This window comes from Periplaneta americana, chromosome 1, assembly GCF_040183065.1.
Source record: "Periplaneta americana isolate PAMFEO1 chromosome 1, P.americana_PAMFEO1_priV1, whole genome shotgun sequence".
NCBI classification, from domain to species: Eukaryota; Metazoa; Arthropoda; class Insecta; order Blattodea; family Blattidae; genus Periplaneta; species Periplaneta americana.
The window spans coordinates 167,623,428-167,647,112 of NC_091117.1; the positions used below are offsets into that span (position 1 = coordinate 167,623,428).

Sequence of the window (23,685 nt, forward strand, 5' to 3'; positions counted from 1 at the left end):
CTTGGTGCATTGTTTTTGCATCTTTTTTTTTCAATGAACTGAACGAATATGGTGTCTTTTGAATTAGAATTCTTCAAGAAGCATTAAGTCACACTGTTAAAAAGGATGTGGCATAATTATATCTCTACGAACTTCAGTTTACAAATTTGAATTAGTAGGACTCCTTTTTCCAGAAAGAATTGAAGTCTGAGAGACATGTAATGCTATCTGACCATGTATTGTAATATTTGTAATAAAAGTTTTCCTAATTTTTGGCACCTAAAAATCTGAGCCCTAATAGTAAGATGGAAAATAATTTTATACCTTAGCTTTACCTTCTAAAAACACTAATTGATGCTATATATTATTACTGTTATATGCAGAATTGATTTTTCTGATAAAAGTGGCATTTAAACTGCATTTAGTTGGTGATGTGCATAAAATTGAACCCTATGTACAATATGCTACATATGACATGCCGTGTTTAACATGCATTATCTGTTGTTTCTCAAAGTATCAAAGAAGACAGGAAAAAAAAAACTGTTGTAATTTCCTTCTCTATTTATGTAAGGATTTTATTGAATAAGTATGTTGTAAAAATGTTTCCTTTAATAACAAGTAGGATGCATTAATACATTACAGTTAAGACAACTGTTGTTGTTGAAGCTTTCTACCATGAGACAAGGTAGCTACATTTATTGCTGACATCACCACTTATCTAACATTTCACACGAAGTAAGAGTAACTGTATTTCTAAAGAATTGATATCACTAACCATTCTATTATATGACAGTTTTGAGAATAATTCTGTATATATATTATCACTTACAAAAGGTTAGCAGAATAGCTATTTCTTATCACTATTTATGTGTTCTCCATTTATTTGCAGAGCATTAATTTGAAAATTTATACTTTGCTGCTTCATAGGATGTTAATGATACTACTATCCAAATTCAAAATATTCGTAGCTTTGCAGTAGCAAAAAATGTATCAAGAATTCGCTGTATATTTGGGTAAATAATTTAGACACATTTTAGCATTAGGATAGACAACTTACGTAAAATTTAAGATCTTACAGAAATTAAAGAAAGTTTAAATATATTGCTGCTAAGTGATATTCTCACATTAGGAGTTCCTTCACCAGCAATTTAGAATTCATTTTGACTTTCGAGTGATGGAAAGTTACATGAGTAAGAAATACAAACCATAACCAAGTTTATAACATGATGAAATGTATGGTAGTTACTGCTTAACATACACTTCCAGGGTGTGTATCGGTAATGAAAGTAACTGAAAAGGCAATTGGTAACAAAAGTGACGAAATGTAATTAATCTAAAAGACTTCAGTGCTCGTGGTAACAAAATAACATATATTGCTCTGCTTCACTTATTCAATCTGCCTGAGCTACAGTGATCAGTAGTTAGCAGTTACATATGCAAATCTAAAGTGTAGAAGGCTGGAAGAGAAGTTGGCTGTGCGAACATTGAAATGAAGATCAGAGAACTTAAGAAATATGTCTAATGACAGATTCATAATGAAATATGATTAATGTTTTTTCATCATGCTGATGAGTAATTAGTAAGTTGTGGTAACTAAAAAGTAACTCATTTTTGTTGCACATTTTCGGTGGACATCCTGACTTCATATCATTTCATATGGAACTGATGAATTTGATACAGAATTTTCGGTGTAGTACACTATAGCCTAGAGTGTTTGATTCTCCTTGATACAGCTATACAGTCACGCTTGCTTATATCTTCAATCTTAATTGTAAGTGTAAAGTTTTGTATTAATGTCTGATTTTAATAGTCGTAGAGGCATAACCATGTCTTTCAAATTATAATATGCATTCATATACTATTACATGCAAGCTTGTTTATCTTTTATTATTTACGATTTGTTACGCATGCAGTGAGTTTCAGGCTGTAAATATTAATTTCTATGTTGTAGGTGGAACATATTGTCATATATGCTTATTTGGAAACTGTTACGTATTTTTATATTTGTGTAGCATGTTATGTTTTGAATGATTGCAGTGGAATTTTCATACTTAATTCTCTTTCAAGTGCAACATGTCACTTTATTTCTTTAAAAAAAAAAAGACTTCAAAAGTTACTTCAGTATAACTATGAAATATACAGTTTTCTTGCTTGCAGGTAGTAATTAGATCTGTGAGTTGAAATCTTCATTAGATATACTTACTGAATATGAACTATATGTTTCATAAATTTATGATCTCAATTTACGTACTTAATTTTTTTCTCTTAAACTTACACAAAATGGACTCACAATCAGAGTGAAATCTTTCAAATGAAAAAAACAGTCTGTAAGGTATTATTAGTCACATTGTTTATATTTTTCAGGTTATTCTCGATCATTCTGTGTATAACTTTATATTTTTATCAGCGTATGGTTTTCTAATTAGTTTTCTAGTTTTAGTAGGTTAATTATGGTTGTAAAATACAAGTTTATACAGTATATTCATCTTCTTCAGAGAACTACTTACAACTATAATAGGCATTCATTAATTATTGTCCAAAATAGTTGCTTCATCATTTGGCTGATATAAATGAAATTGTAAAATAGATATTTTTTAGCAACAGTCAAGGTATGAGATGTTAGTGCTTTTCTTCCTCGTATATGTCTTTCTTTATTCTTTCAAGAGAGTAAGCAGAAAGACATTTTAATTACAGTATGTAACATTCTTAAACTGCGGATATTAAGAGCCCATTACATTGAACAGTAATCATACAGTGTGTGTCGCAGAATTCGTGCACTAACACTGCAACAACATATTCTACAGATATAATGCATGTAGAAAAATGTTAAAATTTTCATGCTGTTGACATTTACAGTTATCCAATAAAACCTACATGAACCATACATAATAGCCTAGTAATTGATACGCCATTATTAAATACCCAACTAAGAGTTCTGCGAGAACTGGATGTCATACCAATCTTGTAGCTGTACACATATTAACATCTAGTTTTATCTATCCGAAAAATACTAGTTCTGTGTACATAATGAAAGAGTGGAAGACGTCTGATTTTGGATTAACTTAAATAATTTTATATCATTACGAAACTGCAATATTATTTATTAGCCATTATGTGTTCAATTAACACAATTTGAAAACTGTGACACCTAGATTTCTTGTTCAGATTTATGTATAATATTATAATACAATTTTATATGTCTTTTTGAACAGAATCTTGCTTCCAAAAGTAAACCTTTTTAATATAAAAATTGTAGCATAAAGAGTTGATAAAATCGTCTTCTGTAATGATAATTCGCAATTATTTCTTATGTATAATGTTGTTGTGTACAAATAATGGCAGAGAATGTTGGTTGCTGAAAATTTGTAACTTCTTCTGTAACATTACAAAAATAAGACTAATCTTACTTTTCAGTAATTTTGTTACTGGAGATAAATTAAACATTATAAGAGAAGGAAATTCCTTACACCATATAGAGAAAAATCTAATTTCTTGGTACTGTCTGTTCCACTGACAATTCTAATTTTACCCATTTGTTGCAATAAAATAAGGGTAATTATTATGGTAATGTTATTTTTTCTCTGCGTTGAGTCTTGCATGTGCTCGCTAGAATTAAAAAGAATCAGTTATTATGCCACTGAGAATGAGCTTGACATGAGCGTTAATGCTATTAGTATACAGTAATTCCCTGGAATTTTTGGGTTTCAGATTCACATTGCAAAATATTCACAATAAGTAACCAATTTTTTTTATAAACCTTGTAAATGAATTTTGCCTTATTTTTAACTGCTCATCATAATTTCATGTTACTTCACTTAACCAGGACGAGAATTTACGGGTGGGGGGGGGGGAGGAAGTACAGTACGAACTCCTTGACAATACTATTCTGTAGCATGGTTCACACGATATTGACATAGCCATGCAGGAAGACATCTGGTCGTGCATATATATTTGACCTATTCCAGAGCACACACTATTCAAAATGTTATCAGTTCTGTCCGTCTTTTATGTAATTTTAGAAGGAACTGTGTGGCAAAAAGATAAAAAGTCTCCTTACAAAGGATGTAGGTAATGTTATTATGAAATGTTAAATGTAGAGCCACGACAAAACAAGGACTACAATAAGGACCACTAAAAGGACAAAACAAGGATCACCTTAAGGATCACGACAAGAACCAGGACCATGATGACTATGAGAAAGATAACAAGAACCATGGCAAAGACAGTGACTATTATGAGCTCCACAAGGACAATGTCAAGGACCATGATAAGAGTCACCATGATAAGCCCGCAATAAGGATCACAATATTGTTAACAAGGACTATTGCCATGATATGAACAACAAGGACCATAATAAGAACAACAAGGATCACGACATCATGGACCACAAGGATCACAATAAGGGCCACGATATAGATTACTACAAGAACCACAAAAGGTCCAAAATCACTATAAGAAACATGATGGAAATACCATGATAAGGACTGTGACAAAGACAACAAATACTACAGTAAAGACCATGACAAAGATAACAAATACCACGATAAGGACAATGACAAAGACAACAAGAAGAATGAAAAAGGGCTATTATGGGTACAATAAACAGAACCATGATAAGTACCAGGAACATGACAAAGATAACAAGGGCCACTATAAGGACCAAAAAAGAACAAAGACAACGAATAGTCACTATGTCTCCCTCTGTGATACCCTTTCCCGGAGCAACATTTACCTTTTGGCATTTCTTCATTTCATTTTCAAGAGTTGATGTCCCTCTCATATTAGAGAGGAATTCCAAAACTGCATTATTGAGATGTTCAGCATTAGTCGTGTTTGCAGTAGAAATGTAGTTCAGGATTTCCAGCTTATCAGATGGAACCAATCCTGCTTTCCTGAAGCCACTTCTGAGGCTTTGTGCTGAATTAATCTCAATTTATTGTATTTATGAGCTCCCTCAAAATCTATGGAAATGTGGGTTTTGAAATTATTGGTGCTCAGATTTCTCTTATGTACAGTATAGTATGTTAGTATTCTACATTATTTTATATATTGTACTTACTGTTGAAATTTTATTGTTGTTGACTGAAAACACAGTGAGAGTCAATCACCTCAGTTGGCACAAAAAATTGCAGTCATTACTGTATTTCAAAGGCAGGAAGGAAGTGATCTTTGCTGCCATCTAGAAGATGCAAGGAAACTAATCCTAATAGTACTGCCAACCGATAAAATGATATGTAGTAGTAGTATGATAAGATCGTTCTCAAATCTAAAATATCAAGTTTTAGTAGCAATTCGAAATTTACATATGAATTTTTTTTTGTTTGATTTTAACAGTGAATACATTAAAATAATAAACATTTTAATTCTTCAGTAAAATATACAGGTTTTCTTCGTAGTGTAGAGTAAAAATCAAGTTCATTTATTCATAAATAGAATAGGAAGATACCGGTATATAAATACACTTTTCTTTTATAAATGAGCTAAAGTCACCTCTGTTTATGGTACAGCAATTTCTCTTGAACTATTTGATGAGTGAGGAAGGGGGAGGGGGAGAGAAAACAAGAGTGCGTGGTGTGCATGTGCAATAAATCTGGCTCACATTTATCTCCATCAGATGTATGTATTTTCTCTTACATCTTGCGATACCTGGAGTTATGGACTTACGTACAAGTACAGTATTAATTTTAAGATTGACTTAAAAAAATCTTTTTTTAATCATTAATGTTTCGAGTTTGATCAAAAAATCTTAATACAAATTTTGTTGTGTTGTATATCATAAAATCTCTTTAAAGGACGTTTAAAATGATAACAATTCTAGCTCTTGTTTCTCAGGTTCATTTTTAACTTGACACTGGCATTTCCCTGGCAAGCCATTATGTGATGAAAGTTCGAAAATGTAACATCAAATATCCTTTTGCGGGTTATAATATATATATACATATAGGGTGTAAACCAGGTGTTCTCAACCTGGTGCTTGCAAGCACCATGATGCTCTTTTAATAACATTTGGTGCTCTCATCATGTGAGTGTCATGCTCGTGAGCACAAACACTCTTGAGGTCTTTTTTCAATTCAAACTTCGTTGTATGAGCCAAAACAAATAGTGTTTCCATCCATTATAATATCTTAGAGACCTGACAGGCCTTCCTGTGTCTCATGATGTGTAATTCCTTTTAATTCATTGTGGATTTAATCAGAAAAGTCCACACCTGTGGAGTAACGGTTAGCACATCTGGCTGCAAAACCAGGTGGCGTGTTTCCTGTAATGGTTTTTTCGGTGAAGAAAGAGGTGCCATAAACTTTAAATTTTGAGACTACATAGAAGACATGAGTTTTGTAGAGTCACAAACGTATTGCATGTAAACACAGGGATTTTCGGTTTTTCAAATCTGCACATTATGCTTTACCACTCAGAAAAAATGTTGCCTCATCATTGAAAACAAGTTTATCACAGAACACATTCTCTTCCATAAGCTCTTGAAATCGCATACAAAACTCTAAGCAACACACTTGGTATTGGTGCAACAATGCTTGTAGCAACTGCAAGTGGTAAGGCTTCTACTTCAATCATTTCTATAAAATTCTCCAAAGAGTCGATTGTGGAATGTTTAATTCACTTCTTCCTCTGCGAGTCGACTTTTGTAGGCTACATACGAAACTATTTCTTCAGACACAGGACGATGACACGTAGATTTCTCTTTATAGCTGCATCCCTTATCTTTAAACTGTTTATACCATCGTCGAACAGACGTGACACTGGGTGGGTCTTTATGGTACTTTGTTCTAAAGTGTTGCTGAACTATTGTGACAGACTGACTTGAATGAAATTCGAGGATAGCATAAGCTCTCTCTCTGTTGGTTGCCATCTTACAACTGTAGCACTCTCGCGGCTGCAAGTGGAAACATACACCTTTCGGACAATTCAAACAAAACTTTGAAAGATATTTGTCTTATAAGATCAAACCCGATCACCATATCTGTAATAATACAGCCATAAAAAATCATGAAATCACTCTAATCATTTGTATTCTCTCTGTATATAATAATAATAATAATAATAATAATAATAATAATAATAATAATAATAATAATACTTAATTGCCAGAACAAAGATACATATTGATTTTTTATATAAAAACAGTCTAGCACAGGACTAGGCACCAAGAGCGATTTCTACTCTCTCACGGGGAGCCATATGACTTCTCTTCAACCCCTTTCTTCTCCGCCGAATACCGCTCAGCGTTGATGCCATGACGGATGAATAAGTGTCCCCGTTTAGAGTTTGGATTCGCTCTCGGTGCCCAGCCCTGGTCTAGCACCTCCAGAAAGAGTAAGTTACATACTCGTGCTCAGGGGGCCATTCCACATAATGTTAAGACATTTTATTAAATAACAGAGTAAAAAAAAAAAAAAAAAAAGGAAGAAAAAACATAGATATCATATATATATATATATATATATATATATATATATATGTATGTTTTTAAAATAAATTTATAGGGTAATTGAGTGTGACAGGTTTATATGAAAATCGAAGTAAATGATGACTTGGCCTGACTAGCCTCCCTCACTCGTTACCTCTTGTGTGCTTATTGCAATAATCTCATTCTCTGATCCAGTTTAATAGAATGGAAAAAAAAGGAGTAAGGAGAGTAAGACAAGTGAACACAGTTTCACACATTGAAAAAGTGTTTTGTTTCGACAAGAGTGTGAATTAGTTCCGCTTAAGGAGTTGGCTAATTCACTCTGTAATTTTTGTTCCCAGAAAGAAGGCATGATTGAGAATTGTTGGGAAACACTAATTAATTCTCTGCATGGCTTTATATTTATCAGTAAATTATGCAATGCACAACTCAGCCTGACTGCATTTGAATTTAGTGTTAACCAGAAGACATATCAACTTCTGTAATTTACCCTCCACCATTGGCAGTGATAAAAATTATATATTTTTCCCATAGACGCCATTGAAGACTAAGTTAATGATCTGAAATGGTATTTAAATTTGCGTCCCATTTTTTTGCATGTCTATTCCATAGGAAGATGGAAGGGAAAAGCAAAGAATTTGGAAGAAGAAAGAAAATTGGACAAACAACAGGACCAGAATGGTTAGTTGAGTTGAGCCAATGTAAATCTGTCACATGAAGCACTCGGAGTCTAATATTTAGAAGAAACTCGAGGAAAGTCCCTTATTCGCATTAAGAGAAAAATTAGTTATACGTGTATACTGGAAGATTACTGTATTACCCCTGTCCCCAGGTAATAAAGGTAACAAGTTTGAAATTTTGTCAGAGGTGGTATAACTTATTTGTGGTTTCATTTTAATGTTATAGATGCAATAATATTAAGAGGCTTTGACTATTCTATTCCTATAGATATCAATGATTCATTGTTTTCTCAGAGTCTTAGGGATGCACTGAATCCATTCTCATGCCCGTTATAATATAACATAATATAGGGCAATTACAAATGATTCATCAGGTTTTAAGCTGCTGCATAAAGAAAAATATAACACTTAGAATAATGTATGATACATCAAAATAATCAGAAACTGTCCAAGTTTCAGACACACCTTCACAAATGTTCGATGTTACTTCCTCTCATTACATGACACACATCGATGCAATATTGAAGTTTGTCCCATATGCGCAGTAGCATATTCCTGGTAATGGTCGTAAATGCATCTGTAATGCTATCCTTGAGCTCAACCAAAGTTGCTGATAGTGGTGGCACATACACTGTCTTTTACACACCCCCAGAAAAAAAAATCACAGACCATTAGGTCGGGATCTAGGAGGCCACTGTAACAATGCTAAGTGATCTTCAGCCAAACGCCCAATTCAATGGCGAGGGAGTTCAGTGTTCAGGTAGCGACGCACTTTAGTATGCCAATGGGGCAGTGCCCATCAAGCTGAAATATGAAGTTATTGGAATCCTGTCACATGAAGAAACAACCAATTGCTGCAGCATATTGAGGAATGACATACCAGTCACTGTTGTCTACGTGAAAAAAAGGAGCTGTACAGCTTTTATTTAGACACTGCAGCAAACACATTCACTTTTGGAGAATCTCGTTCATGTTACACTGTCAAATGTGGCTTTTCAGTATCCCAGATGCGTACATTATGGCGATTAACTATGCCACTCAAGTGAAATGTGGCCTCTTCACTGAACACTAGAAGATTCTCAAAACCATCGTTCTCCTCCATAGCGACCTGCATGAAATTACAAAATTCATATCGTTTGACGAAGTCTTCCAGTTTTAGCTTTTACAGTAACTGTAGGCTATGCAGTATGATTTCATTTGCAATCGGGTTTGTAAAATTTTCCATACAGTCGGTTGTGGAATATCAAGTTCCCGATTGGAGCAGTATGTTGATTTCTGAGGGCTGCAAATGAAACTCGCCCTCACTCAACTTCACTGTTTCATTAGAAACGTTTGTGCGTCCACTGCTTTTACTTTTAGTCACACTACCAGTTGCCTTAAATTGACGATGCCGTCACAGAATGCTTTGGTGACCTGGCGGTGAAGTGCCAGGGTGTTGTCTCTGGAACACACACTGTACAGTAACAAAGGAAAATGACTTCTCATATAACAAAACTATGAATGCTTTCTGCTGCATAGACATCATTTTGAAAACTATGCTTGTGCTGCCGTCTGTCTACACGTGCCAGGGTTACAATAATACTTACTTACTTACTGGCTTTTAAGGAACCCGGAGGTTCATTGCCGCATATAAGCCCGCCATTGGTCCCTATCCTGAGCAAGATTAATCTATTCTCTATCATCATATCCCACCTCCCTCAAATCCATTTTAATATTATCTTCCCATCTACATCTCGGCCTCAGGGTTACAATAATGGAAAAATAAACTTTCAGGGGTTTTCTTTTGATTCATGATTAGCACAAACATATTGCATCCATAGTTTTCGCAAATATCTGACTTAAAACCTGATGAAACATTTGTAAATGCCCTGTATAATCAGGGCCGTATTTAGGAGATGGCAAAGTGGGTACTTGCACAGAGTGGCAGGTTTTAGGGGGTGGAAAATTTCTGGAAACTCATACAAAAATATGAGTGAGTGAAACATATCTCTTGTATAGAGTATAAATTTTAGAATTTAAATCTTTCTGGAAATTTTCGACACCGTTAGCTTGCGTGGTAACACTGATCAAAATTTGTGTTTGTGTAGAAAGCAGATAAAAAATATTTAACATCACCACAATCGATAGATAGCCTAAATCACCTTGCTGTCCTTGCTATTGAGTCTGATCTCACAGCGAAACTGGACTCTTTCTGAAAAATGAGATCTGTTTTTGTGTGCCATGTCAGAATTTTTCACAAACTGAATTTTATGTTTCTAACATTTTTTTAGTTTTTAGAATATAGTAAATCATTATTTCTCTGGACTTGACATTTGTTTAAAAAAATTATTCGAGAGGCACGACAGTTTATAATTTCAACTTTATTACTTGAATTGTGAAAGAATATGCTCCCTTCTATATTGGATAAAGCCTAGTCTTCCTATTTCCATTCTTTTAATTGCGTGAAATGAACTGGTGGTAAGACATCCGTTATTTATTCTTTAAGAGTCTTATGTTTCTCCACCTAACATCATCTATAAACAGAAAGTTGAAATCTCAAGTATTTTCAGGTCATAACAATTTAAGGAATTATTTATTGTTTTAAGAGCTTGCTTTTGAAACAATGCATGAGGTAGCTAAATGACAGAGGATCACGTATACAGATTTATGGAGGTGAGATCCAGCCTGTGAGAATATACATTTAAAACCTCTCAGAGATAACCTATGTTCCTTTAAAAGTTATTGTTTTAAACTTGGTACTTCAGTTTTGTTTTATTCATTGTCATGTTAAAATGAAGTGTGTCGTCAGAAGTTCTGATTTTTTCTTGAGAGTACAAAATAATAGTGCTGTTCATAGATTCATCTTAGAAAAGTCTTAAAAGGTATTTTGCTTCATAACGGAAACATTTCATCCTTCCATTCCTGTGACTCACTCTGTTCTTTTAAAGGAGACCTGGAAATCTAAAGCTTTTGTTCCAAAAACTGCAGTATGAAAACCGTGAGTGGTTTGTCTGTGGAGATTTCAAGATTTTTGGACTATTACTTGATCAGCAGGCTGGTTTCATAAAATATTCTTGTTTCTTATGTGAATGGGATAGCAGAGCTAGGTCAGAGCAATGGGAAAAAGATACAGTGGCCACCTAGGACTAATTTAACATTGGGTGAAAAAATATAAAAAGTGAGTCTTTAATCAATCCCTCAAAAATATTGTAGCCACCTCTGCTTGTGAAATTAGGTTTAATGAAACAGTTTGTGAAAGCTCTAAAAACAGTGAATGCTTTAAATACCTTTTTTGTAAAATTTTCCTCATTAACCTATGGAAAAATTAAAGCTGGTATATTTATTAGCCCACAAATTCGAAAATTGATAATGGACAGACAGTTCGAGAATATTATGAGTGGAAATGTAAAGGAGCCTGGAATTTCCTTGACAATAAAAAAAATACCCAGATTACGTTAAAATAGTGAAAGTGATGTTACAAAGTTTCTAACAGATTGGTTGCAACATGAGAGTTAAAGTATATTTCCTTCTAAATTATTTTCTGATAATTTAGGAGATTTTAGTGACAAACAAGGTGAAAGATTTCACCATGATATCATAAATATAAGAAATGAGGTATCAAGGAATCTGGAATGTTAACATGATGGCTGACTATAGCTGAATGTTAAAAAGGGATTGCTCTGAACAATATTCGAGGAGATCAGTAAGGAGAAAATTTGAAGTGCAATATTGAGGTAAGGTTATGAACGTGACTGTCAATGGTTAACAGTAATTTGTAGCCTAGTTTTTATGCTTGTTGAAAATAATTTTTAATGACATTTCACAAAGCTGTAACTTCAGTTCTAGGTAGTAATTAATTTATTACCATTTATTCACTTTATGATGTGTAAGGAAACCTGACGTGTTGGAAAAAATTGGAGATTATTTTCGAATTCAGCACACAAAATCCATCAAGAATAGCATATTAGATGCAAAACAACAGAAAAAAGAGATTGAAAATGCAGACCAGTGAATCGATAGCTCGCATATTGCGAAGTGTAGGACTTGGGTTTCACTACAAGAACATATTATATCATAGACTGCGAGTGAATAAAGATACTGTACTCAGTAGTTTTAATTGTTGCAAAAAAAAAAAAATCTTGTATTTCAAAGTGTAAGCAGTGTTTGCAGCAGTTACATGTACATCTTGTCACTGGATGTTTGCCCTTGAAAGCTAGAAACATACTACCAGTAGTTATAGTCAAGTCTGGGAACAGATATTTGTTTTCACTTTTAGTTCAACCATAATGAGCTTGTCTGGAAAAGCTTTTAAATATCCTATTAAGAATTGCTTAACATTATCCTAAAGTGGTCGAGGCAATTTTTATATCTTCTTTTTGAAGCTGTGATTCAATCTTTTAAATATCTTTGTATTGTTTGTAAACGTTAGTGACTTAACATTGATAATATACTGCAGAATAGTCTTGCAATTGCGAACTTTTTGTATCTAAAAAAAGTTACTATGTTTACAGTTAGTAGCATCATTTTTCCCCTATTTCGTCTCTTAGATTCTGTGACAGTTTTCTCTTCGTTAGTGAGCCTGTACTAATCTGTAAACAAAGATAGTTTCTGGTTAGCAATGATCTGTTTATATCCAGGCTTTTTACATGCCTAGTCAAATTTCTCTATGTGATTTTATCCTTCCATTTATATGCTTATTTTTTCTTGACATATAGGACTGTCCATTGCTTGACTCAAATGGGTTAGCTTTCAGCTTCCGCCATTGTGTCCTGTGTCATTTCATTTACATCTGATGTGAAAGGTCGATTCCACTAGTGCTTTATTCATCCATTGTAAAAGTTAACAGTAAATTAGATATAAATATTTGAATCATAAAGTGTAATATGGTACCAAAAGTGTTTGAAACACTAAGTGTAACACCAAATGTGAAGCAGTTAGCACGAGCAGAACATTCACTCTTTGTACAGACCCTCCTACTCATGCTTTTAGATCCTTACTCCAAGCTTTTCATTTACATGCTCTCTTTATACTCAACACCAAAGATTAATCTGGTGTGTTAAAGTGTTCAAAACACACCATAGACCCGTTTTCTACTTGAAACTCAATTTTGTCTCACATGTGCTTTGGATTCTTAATTCGAGGTTATGCATTAATTACATACACTAAAGATGAATTGAAATTGAAACCGGAAATTTAAAATATTCTTGTTAATGTAAAACAACACATAAACATATTTTAAAACATTTACAATATGTAATTGAAATCATTTTTATAATATTTAGTGTGAACTTCTGTCTAGAATGTGATATTTAAATAAATAAATATTAATTGATTAAAGTTCCCGTTAATACTTTGTTTGTTAAAAACATAAAATTACTTAGTCACATGTTAAAAAGTGTTAAGATTTTAAAAAAGGTATAGGCCTATACCTTCGACTACTGACTAGTTCAGGAGAGACTGATGAAGACGTAATATCACGTCGAAACGGGCCGTGTGTCGAAGGTATATACCTTTTTAAAAATTTTAACACTTTTTAACGTGTGACTAAGTAATTTTATGTTTTTAAATAAATATTACATATCATACTCTATCATACATATTCCGAAATAAATATTAATCAAATATATGTCCTCCACATCTACTACTTGAAAGATCATGTTTTAAGTATATTTTGTAGTGATTCTTAAATGTTAGATAGAATATTTAAGTTTATAGTTATGGTATGATATAAAAACGAAATAGTAATTTTGAGAAATCAGTAGGTACTATTACGTGATACAGAGTTATATTCGTGCTGTCACTCTATTCTGGATATGCCATAGTAAGAGGAAGTAATACAGACTGTCTCGGCCAATCAGCATCAGTATACATCTGTGCACATGTACATTAAATGTTCCAATGAAAGATGTTGTACATGTGGTATTACATAAACAAGCATGAGAAGATGTGTAAAATTTGAAAGTGTACCAATACTAGTTCTTCAAAACTCATTCTCATAGTTTCAAATGCATCATCATTTTCTACTAATGTTGCAATTTGTCAGTAACATAATATATAGGTTTTTGTGGAACCAGGCTTTGCATGCGTAAGATAAGCTACACTTCTCTTAATGAAGTGGGTCTCTTGTTTAAAATGATCTGAGAAAGCATTGTAGTCGGTGAAAATAAAGCATACACTTTGACAAATTTATGTTATCATGAAAGAGTGGATTGTATCAGAAATGTATCCTATCTTATATGCAAAAAATCTTTCTTCAGCAACAGTTACCTTCCATATTCTAGAGAAGTTTTATCATTAACATTTCCAGAAGTACCGATACTTCTGTTTCATTTTTCGCTTATTCTTGGAAAAATATTTCAACTCAATTCTTCCTTCCTATAATAATACGAGTTACAGCTATACTGATTTTTTAATTTACAAAAGAATAATTAAAAACAGTTTTTAAAGCTGATTATGTAGTTTAGTTTTGAATACGTATGCTGCATATATTGATATAAATAAAAGAAGACTTCTTAAAATTTTATTTCTAATCAGTCTAGTGCACTGTTTCCCTAGAACAATTAAACAGATGAGTTATGTTTTTCATAAATTCGAAAAGGAAGTAGATTTACAGTGCCGAAAATATCACTAACTTAAAGAAAGGCTAAAATTGTACAACTCAGGATCTATTGTACAAAACTTCTAAAACAAAAATAAATATTTTAGAGTATTGTTATACAGTAATGGATTATTGTATCCACCAGGTATTCTCATATAATTACCCTGCCCTTCTGCATGTAGGTGGACTTGTGAGCAGTTATTCCCCTGTGCCCTGCTCTTCCACTCCTCCCCCTGCATTTGAAGATGCATTGAGAGGTGACCTTGTGGATCCAACTAACCCGCTGAGACATAGACTTGGCCCTGGTCACATGACCCACCATGTTGTGAAGACGTATCGTGAATCAGAAACAGTCAGGTAAGACTACAACTCTATATATATTATAGTCGTATCATCTTTTGTTTGTGTATATGATAAAAGGCTGTTTGAAGAAAGATACTGGTCCTTACATAATTTTTAATTTCCACGTAAATTTAATTTATTTCAAGCCTAGTTATTTAAAAAGTATATCAGTTATACACAGATCTTACCAATAATACAGAAATGGCTATGAAGTACTATCTTTGTAAATTACCTGCATGATTCTAATCATGACTTCCACCATTACCACATTATGTACAATGCAAGACTGAAGATTATATAAAGAGAGACAGCTGATACAGCTGTCATTCTGAATTGCATAATTTTATCTTAACAGATAGCAAAATGAATAGACCGATAGAGTTTCCTTTGTTCTTTTAAGTAATGTTATCAATCTGTCATACATCAGTATATATTACCATTCTAATGTATGTGTTTTCCCTTAATGCAAATTACTGAAGTAATGATGAATATTTTCAGTAAATCATGAAGATATTAGAACGTTAACCCAGTATGCAATGCAACACTGGTTTATAATTATATGTGATGGCTGGTATGATTTTTGCCTTATCTCCATTGATTAATCAAAGAAAAACCGACTCACCCTATGTACTTGTAATTGTTGAATAAAGCATATTTCGATTGTTTTTGCCATATAAATCTTAAACTATTTAATATTTAAATACTTAAGTGTAGTGATCGCATTTTGTAAAGAAACATTATTACCTTTCTTTCTGTAAAACTCAGATTATTTTGGACATTTAGAAATGTTTTTTATTTGAGAAATATATTAATATTATGAATAAAATTTGTAATTGCTTATAAGAAAAGTAAAGATACGTTTATCATTTTATCCTTTATACCATCCGATCATTCTCCAGTAACAATTGTGCTCGACATTGATTTGAGAAACAGCAGCTTATTTCATGCATGCGCTGCTAATATTTACTGGTTACTGGTAGTGTATCATTTGTTTAGTTTAAAATGAACTTCAAATATACGACTAAATAACATGTTAGGAATATTAGATTCATCTCGTTATAAGATTCGTGAGTGATGAGCACAACTGTGGGGCAAGTTTTCTTCGAGTCTGTCATTTTATTCTACCATTGCTCCTTTATGGCTGTATAAGTCATTTCATCAAATCTGTAGCTTGGAAGTGTTGTTAAGTAAATAATTAATAGTTTTTACCATGCTCTGTATTTTCTGTGCTGTAGGCTACTAAAATGATTTCCATCTCCTTCTTATAGGTGAAATATATTGTTTTGATTCTTTAAAAATAATGCAGCTGGAATCACTTGCACGTTATTTTAATATTCACTGGCACAATTTATCTCAATATTCACACAAAATTTGAAGTTTGTGTGTCATATGCTGGAGACAGGTGTTTTATTTCACACAATCTCCATTTTTCATTCCAGAGTATGTATAAACAGTCTAGAAAATGTATAAAAGTTGATTATATCTTCATTTTATTTTATAAAACAGTAAGTTATGTTTGTTTCTTCAGTATGGATTTATAGAATACTAAGTTACATTTATTTCAAGTTTGCAGTGTAACATACTTGCTGTAAGCTGTTGTTACAGTCATATATTTTGAAAGATTCTGGTATTTGTGAAGACTGTATTGAATTTCTTGCAATGTAATAAGCTGTTTTCCTTTTCTCAGGTACTTTCAATGAAAGAGAATTGTTTAAAAAAGTGACTCTTTTGATATTGATTTTATCTTATGTTCTTTCTTATTTTAAGTCACACACAAGTTCCACATATTTTTTATGAAGTATTTTGAAATATCTATTATATAATTTATTTTAAAAAATCGTCTGCCCAGGCATCTTGTTTGTCAAAAACACAGAATTATATATATATATATATATATATATATATATATATATATATTTTATTTTATTTATTATATTCCATAGATCTTACATTAGCAATGAAGCTCTAAGATGTGGAACAAGTCAAAATTTTACAAGATTACAATTACAATTTTTACAACTTTTTATAATTTTCTACAATTTTTTGGCGAGAAGTAGTGAGATGAGGTGAGGCCGAAGGGTTAGCGAGTCTAACTCCGAACCCAGCGGTCTCATCTCATCATTTTATAATTAATTATTAAAAATAAAAACTGAAATTCTCCCATTGAATGAAAAGATTCTAATTATTGTTGTAGATGAAATATTTTTGAAGGAAAATATAATCTATAATGCTAAAGCAGTTACTTTGAGAGATTCATCGAATTGAACATACATGGCCTAATCAACATCCTTCAACTGACGTAAAAGATTCAGAAGTACCACTTTCAAACCAAACAATGATTTTTATGCTTTGAGGAATGTCCAAACTTTTAAAGCAAATCCTAGATTATTTTCTATCAAAAGATGTCATGTCTGCAGAGATTTAAAAGTTACGTCTGCTTGATGTAAAGTTAAAATAAAAGATACAGACTTTATACCTAAAGAGATTGTTTCAGGCCAAGGATCAAATGATACTAAAGGGAGGAAACTTCTTGGATGTAACGAAGTACAGACTTACTTTGAACACAATTATGAAAACATAATATATATTTGTTTCATGATATACGACATTTGATTAAGAGCATAAGGAACAATTTATTTAAAACATTACAATTTCAAGCTATTTGACAGATTAATCAAGTCGAATGCCTAGATAAACTTCATTTTATAGATAATAATATGAATCCTCATTTTAAAATTCTGTGGAAAAAATTGTATTTATAAGTATGGATTTAAAAGCTGCCATGGTAGTCTCGCTGCTAGAGTGCTGGATTTATAATTCTGTGGACCCAGGTTCGATCCCCAGTGTACCCTCAATTTATAACTTGTATTGGGCAAGCATAATCATCTCATAGCGGGTGTAGTGTAGACCAGCCTCCTACGGTGCATCCTGGGCAATGACTCAGTCGGTAAATTGGTTTACATAACTGGCTTCATATGGGTGAATGACATCAGTCAAGTACCTGCCATTGATAAAAAAAAAGTTTAATAAGATCAATACAAGACTGCATAGAAAATCTTTTTTCTGTTATTCGATCTGAAGGTGGGAACAGCGTGATTCCAGACAGACTGCTCAAAGTTTAGAGCTACAATTCAGCAACTATGAGGAATTATTTCTAAAGCCCTCCTGAAAGAAGCAACTGTGAAGTTGGCATTTCTTATTTCTTACTCAATAAAAGGGATATCGAGGCAGCTAAATTTAACTTATAGATATCTCCTATTTGGATGAAACTGTTAATGATGACGAAAATGTATAGCATACAAACGAAGAAAATGTATTGCAACAAAATGCAAGAGTTTGTGTTGCAGGATGGGTGTATAGCAGAGTGAATCACGAAATTTGTCGAAATCTTAAAAAAAAAAAAAAAAAAAAAAAAAAAAACCTATAAAGATTCAAAAATGGTTTTCCCTAAGAATATTTATCTCCTAAGCCAAAATTATGTCCTAATGTTTTGAAAAAATGATAATGCTCTTTGTAAAACTAAAATAAAATTGGTGTAAAAAAGAACTAATTAAAATGATAGTGTCCCCAGTTAACATTTCTGTTTGCAACAGCTGTGCAAGTATATTCATTGATAAATATTTCAATGTGATGATAAATTGTAACATCAAAAATAAAATGGACAATCATATAGCTAGGAAATGAAATAAACGATATAATAACGCTGCTAAAGTCATGCACAACTAAATCGTAATTACATTTGAAAATACGAGAATTGTACCATTTTATTTCTGTTCCAATAACTTTGTAAGTTCTTATTAATGTAAAATGTTGTGAACAAATTGACTCCAAATTATATACTATTGCTTTGCATTTTCTTATTGACATCAAATGCACACTTCTCTGCTTTTCCTCATGTAACCCAGCACACTGGCTGCAAGGATTTATCAATATTTCAAGCTGCTAGATAGCAGCACAGTCACTTTTCGGTGCCACTTGCAATGCTAGACAGACAAGTTTTCCAATATTATTGTTGGAGGGTATTTGGTTTCACTCAAAGCAGTTCCATAATTGCCATGTTTTATTTTCCAACTGTGATTCAGACTTCAATCACACTTTTCAGTTATACAGTGATATACCGGTACTTTATTTAAACATTCCATAATTGTTTGGTTTATATTTTCTTCTGTCGTAATATTCATATGAAATCATTTGCTCTTGAGTTCTTTTATTCCTGATGTGAATTGATTATTATCAGTTAACCACTTTCAAAGTTCACTCTCTCTCTTTGTACTATTGTATTAGTTTAATCTATACTATTGTTTTTATATTGATTTACAAGATTATTTCGCGAGATTAAACCTCTTGAGGATTTACTGTTAAAAATATTCTATGTATATGTCACCAGTGCTCATTTCATGTAGACCTACTCAAACTAAAAATTTTCTTTTTTCCTATGGATCTTTGTATTAATTAATAAGTATCAAAGTTACATTCATTCTTCTTATGTTTGGTTTTTTCAATGGTAATAATAAAAGTTATTTACACATTTAGCCAGAAAAGATAAGTTACTATTCATAATTGAACTAACTAACTTGTATTTAATTTTTTCAGACATTTTATGAAAATCTTTATAATCAAAGTGTGGCATGAAATTGCTATCATTATTTGAGATCCATTATTGATTTCATGTACAGGTTTGGTCATAAATGTAATTGGCTGACACGAAATTTTAAACTAACCTATGATCTGATCTGGTTTATAAAATTATATATACCCTTTTCCATCACTTCTGATATCATTATTTATATACAAAGTTGTAAATTTTTGTGTAAGGTATATCAAAGTTTATCATACGAACCTCATTGCATTATCATTAAATTTTAAGTTTACATGTTAGCCTTATCAGTGTACACTAAATTTGTTCCTGATGCTTTATCATTTGTTATGACACAGTTATCTTAGCATCCTTAATGTTATTTTTATAAACTTTATATTGTGACAGTTATGATTCCACTTGCTAATATCATAAGTTTACACTTCCCCGATGCCGTAGCGAATTTTTCTTCTCAAATATTAATTGTCAATATTACAGATATTATTCTGTATGACAAATTAATAAATCTATAATATTCTCATAGCTAGCAGTGCATATGTCTGTACAGATTATTGTGCACTTAACCGCGGAATCCCGGCCAAATAAGTCACTCAGCTGAGTGTGCTCCTAGTATAATGGCAGTTGACATTGGATATATACGTCAACATATATGCCTAACTTGGAGTCAGGCCATAAAGGGAAACATTGAAGGAAGAGAATTCGATCCGGTGCTGTGGATTGAATTCAGCATAGCTAGGTGGTCAGAGCACTTGGTACGTAGAACCAAGGACCCGGGTTTGATCCCTGGCACCGGAGCGAATTTTTCTCCTCAAATATTAATTGTTAATACATCAAATATTCATATGTATGAGGTCTCGCCCACCTCATTGAATATTACACGACTACTATGAATTAGTCTATTGTATTATTACTATTAAATACGAGAAAAATTCGTACCGACACCGGGAATCGAACCCAGGACCTCTCAGCTCTGTGCGCTGAGCGCTCTTACCAACTGAGCCATGCCGGGACACGATTCACGGCACCGGCCGAACCCCTCTCGTAATGCTATTTTACGGCTTTACTACCTGCACTTGAGACGTTACACGTCATATGTATGCAGGAGCGCATAATTTTATGCTCCTGTTAATATTTTTTTAAAGCAAAATTTCATATTTTTTTATATTTTTGGGGAGTGTATGAATTTCATATTTTTCCACACTTATTATTATCTGTTTTAAATATCAATTCATGCAGTTTCATCATGATGTCCTCATATCTCCTGTGATCAAGTTTGGTGTAACCTGCAGTCCTTCTGATAAATCTCATTTCGCAAGCTGTTATTTTGCTAATATCCTGTTTCTTTTTTAAAGCTTTGCTTCCATATGAGAGGACAGGTCTCATGACAATGTTGTAGAGGCACAAGCGGGTGCGTTTTTGAACATGTGAATGCATTGTTGATAATTCCCATGTTTTTGTGTATTTAATTTTTTTATATCATTTTTGCCTTTAAAGGCTAATCACCATCATCACATATGTGCATACTCTCGTGTACAATTGTACATACATATTTGGAAACAGAAACAAGTTACGATAATTATGATAATTTTATCCACGTACAGAAGTAGCCTAATACTCAGGTGTATGCTTTTTCCATTGCTGATGATGAATGTTGGAATTCATGTCATTAGACTCTACTGTACCTTCATCTTGAGGTGAACAGAAAAAGGATGTGAGTAGAATATTCTTCTCTCTCCTGCCGTTTTGTTCACTTCATTGTTGTGAATTTCATTGTTCATAATCGACCATGAAAGAAGTCCAGGCTTTTACCTCTTTTGAGTCTTCTTCATTCTCAGTCGCTTTCTTTTTTGTAACTAGTGAACTGATGTATATCAACCTTATTAAACCCACATAATTCTTATTCCAGTATATCAGATGTGAGATTAGAGTCTCGACCAGAGAATAAATCATCTTTAAGTGTGGAATCCAGTTCATCCACATCCGGTTTTGGTTCTGGAGCAACTGCCACAGGACGTACACTCACGTGGACACCACCAGCTTCTGTTGAAGGATCTACTCCCACTTGGACAGAAGGAACACCTTCCTTTACAGAGTCATCGAGCAGTGGTGATATAGGTAAGAATTGCAGCATGTTATGTCTTTTCTTATTTGTTAAACTTATTACTGGTGCTTGTTCACATATTTCATATTTAAAGAAATTGATTCCTTTCAATCGAAAGAAATATCAGAATAAAAGCTGCAGTAATACTTTGGCTGTGTTCAACACTTGGGTTATAATTGATTAGCCGCCCAGAACAAGATTGTAATCAGCCTTGGAGTATCTTGTAAGGAAGATATCAGAAAAAAATTAGAGGCTTTGATTTAATACTTTTTTTGGTCTGGTAATACGAAATTCTTCAGAAATGGGCAAAAAACACATACTGTACATACTTTTAATTTTTTAGAGCAAGATTTACCATCAGACGTGTGTCTGAGTTTAATATTGGTACAAACATTACTACTTTATTAAAAATATATGTAAAGAATGTTCTTCAGAAATGGGATAAAACTTGTCATGTTAAGGATGTTCCAGTAAAGGACAAAAATGTGTACTTGTTATTTGCCGATGATCAGGTGATAATAGCACAGGATAGAGACGATGCACAAAATACAGTAAAAAAAAAAGCTGTGCAAGACATATAAAGCAAGTGAATTGAGGATAAATGCAAAGAAGACGGAGTATTTAATGGTTGATGAAGATGGACAGAATTTGGACATAACTGGAATGGGTAAGATAAGATCTGTGGTGCACTTCAAATATCTTGGTTCTGTTGTTGCAGAAACAAAAGGTGTAATTCGAGTTCTTAATGGTGTCCTGATTTTGAAGATCATCATTGAAAGTATTTTAACTGACCGAAAGGCAAAAACAAAAGCTATATTTTCTGAAAATGGATGTATTCAGAAGGAGTTGCCAAGTTTCTAGATTACAACGAATTAGAAATTATGTAATAAGAGTAAAAATGAACCAAAAGGAATCGATAGCTGAAAGACTGGAAGTAAAGCATTGCAATGGTACAGTCGTATTCAAAGGATGCCAGAAGAGAGATGGTCAAAGCAGATTTTGTTATGGTCATCACAAGGACGCAGGAAAAGACAAAGATCACACATCACCTAGAGAGAAGGAATTGCCGGGGCAGTACAAGAACACAACCTTGATGAGGGCCAATAGAGTGACAGAAGACTCAGGTGTCAAGCAATAAAAGGCAACCCTTGACAAGGGGAGAAATCTTTAAATTCAACTGAACAAACATTAGTCACAGCTCTTCATTAACAACCTTAATCCATGAAGAAGTAAACTTATAAGAAATGAGGGTTACAGCCTTGTTCTGTGGGCAACTATTCAGTTGTAGTTCCCACATTTAGATTCTCCATTCTGTCATGCAGTTATATTTCTACTGTTGGGCTTTCCCATAAATAATTTCTTTTCCTTTCTTTTCATTGAAAATAACTTAAAGAAATGGTGGGTTTTCACTTCTGTAACTTAACTTAGGATAGTATGTGTAACGTATTTATACATATCTTGCATTCATCACCAAAATATTAAGGTGCATGTGTTGGGGTAACAATGTAGTTCATGAAGTATAGCAAAAATAATTTTCTTGGATTAACTTTACCTGCCATAGTATATATTCAACAATTGACAGTTCCTAATAGTATGAGTAGAAAATTTGTATTTTTAAGAGTATTCAGACATGTATTGTTTACTAATGTACTAACTTTACTCATTTTACTAATGTAGAAGTGTATTAGACATACCCACATTCAAAGTATCAGAATTCGTTGAGTATATTCAGGGTTAAATTAATGCAGCAATGAAGGTTATCTTATTTGTTATACCCTTTTTTCTTTAGATACCCCAATGAAAAAATGTGGAAGAGACAGGTCAGGCAAACAAGATTTCAAGATAAATACACAAACTGCAGAAATGCAGGCTGTGGGAACGTATTGTGAGTGGTGATGTTTCTTCTGTCAATTTTGTAGTCTCTCTCTATATAGCTGATGCCACAGAGTTTAATGTAGAGGTAGAAGATAGATACTATTAACATCT

The 23,685-nt window shown here is 32.9% G+C and overlaps 1 protein-coding gene and 1 non-coding gene across 14 annotated transcripts in view; one reads left to right on the forward strand and one right to left on the reverse strand.

The window, feature by feature from the left end:
* Window positions 1-23,685, forward strand: part of LOC138703651 (phosphatidylinositol 4-phosphate 5-kinase type-1 alpha-like) — a 196,921-nt gene that overhangs the window by 101,992 nt on the left and 71,244 nt on the right. For 11 of the 13 annotated variants that reach the window (XM_069831761.1, XM_069831769.1, XM_069831715.1 and 8 more), the window contains 2 exons: window positions 14,842-15,016; window positions 21,505-21,713. In XM_069831761.1, coding sequence (XP_069687862.1) covers window positions 14,842-15,016; window positions 21,505-21,713 — 384 coding nt within the window. Of the gene's footprint in view, window positions 1-8,014; window positions 8,084-14,841; window positions 15,017-21,504; window positions 21,714-23,488; window positions 23,611-23,685 lie in introns of those variants that run through there. The other 2 variants (XM_069831731.1, XM_069831793.1) reach the window with 2 other exon arrangements.
* On the reverse strand, window positions 20,532-20,607 carry TRNAC-ACA (transfer RNA cysteine (anticodon ACA)). Its single transcript has one exon. It is a non-coding gene; the product is annotated as a tRNA-Cys (tRNA).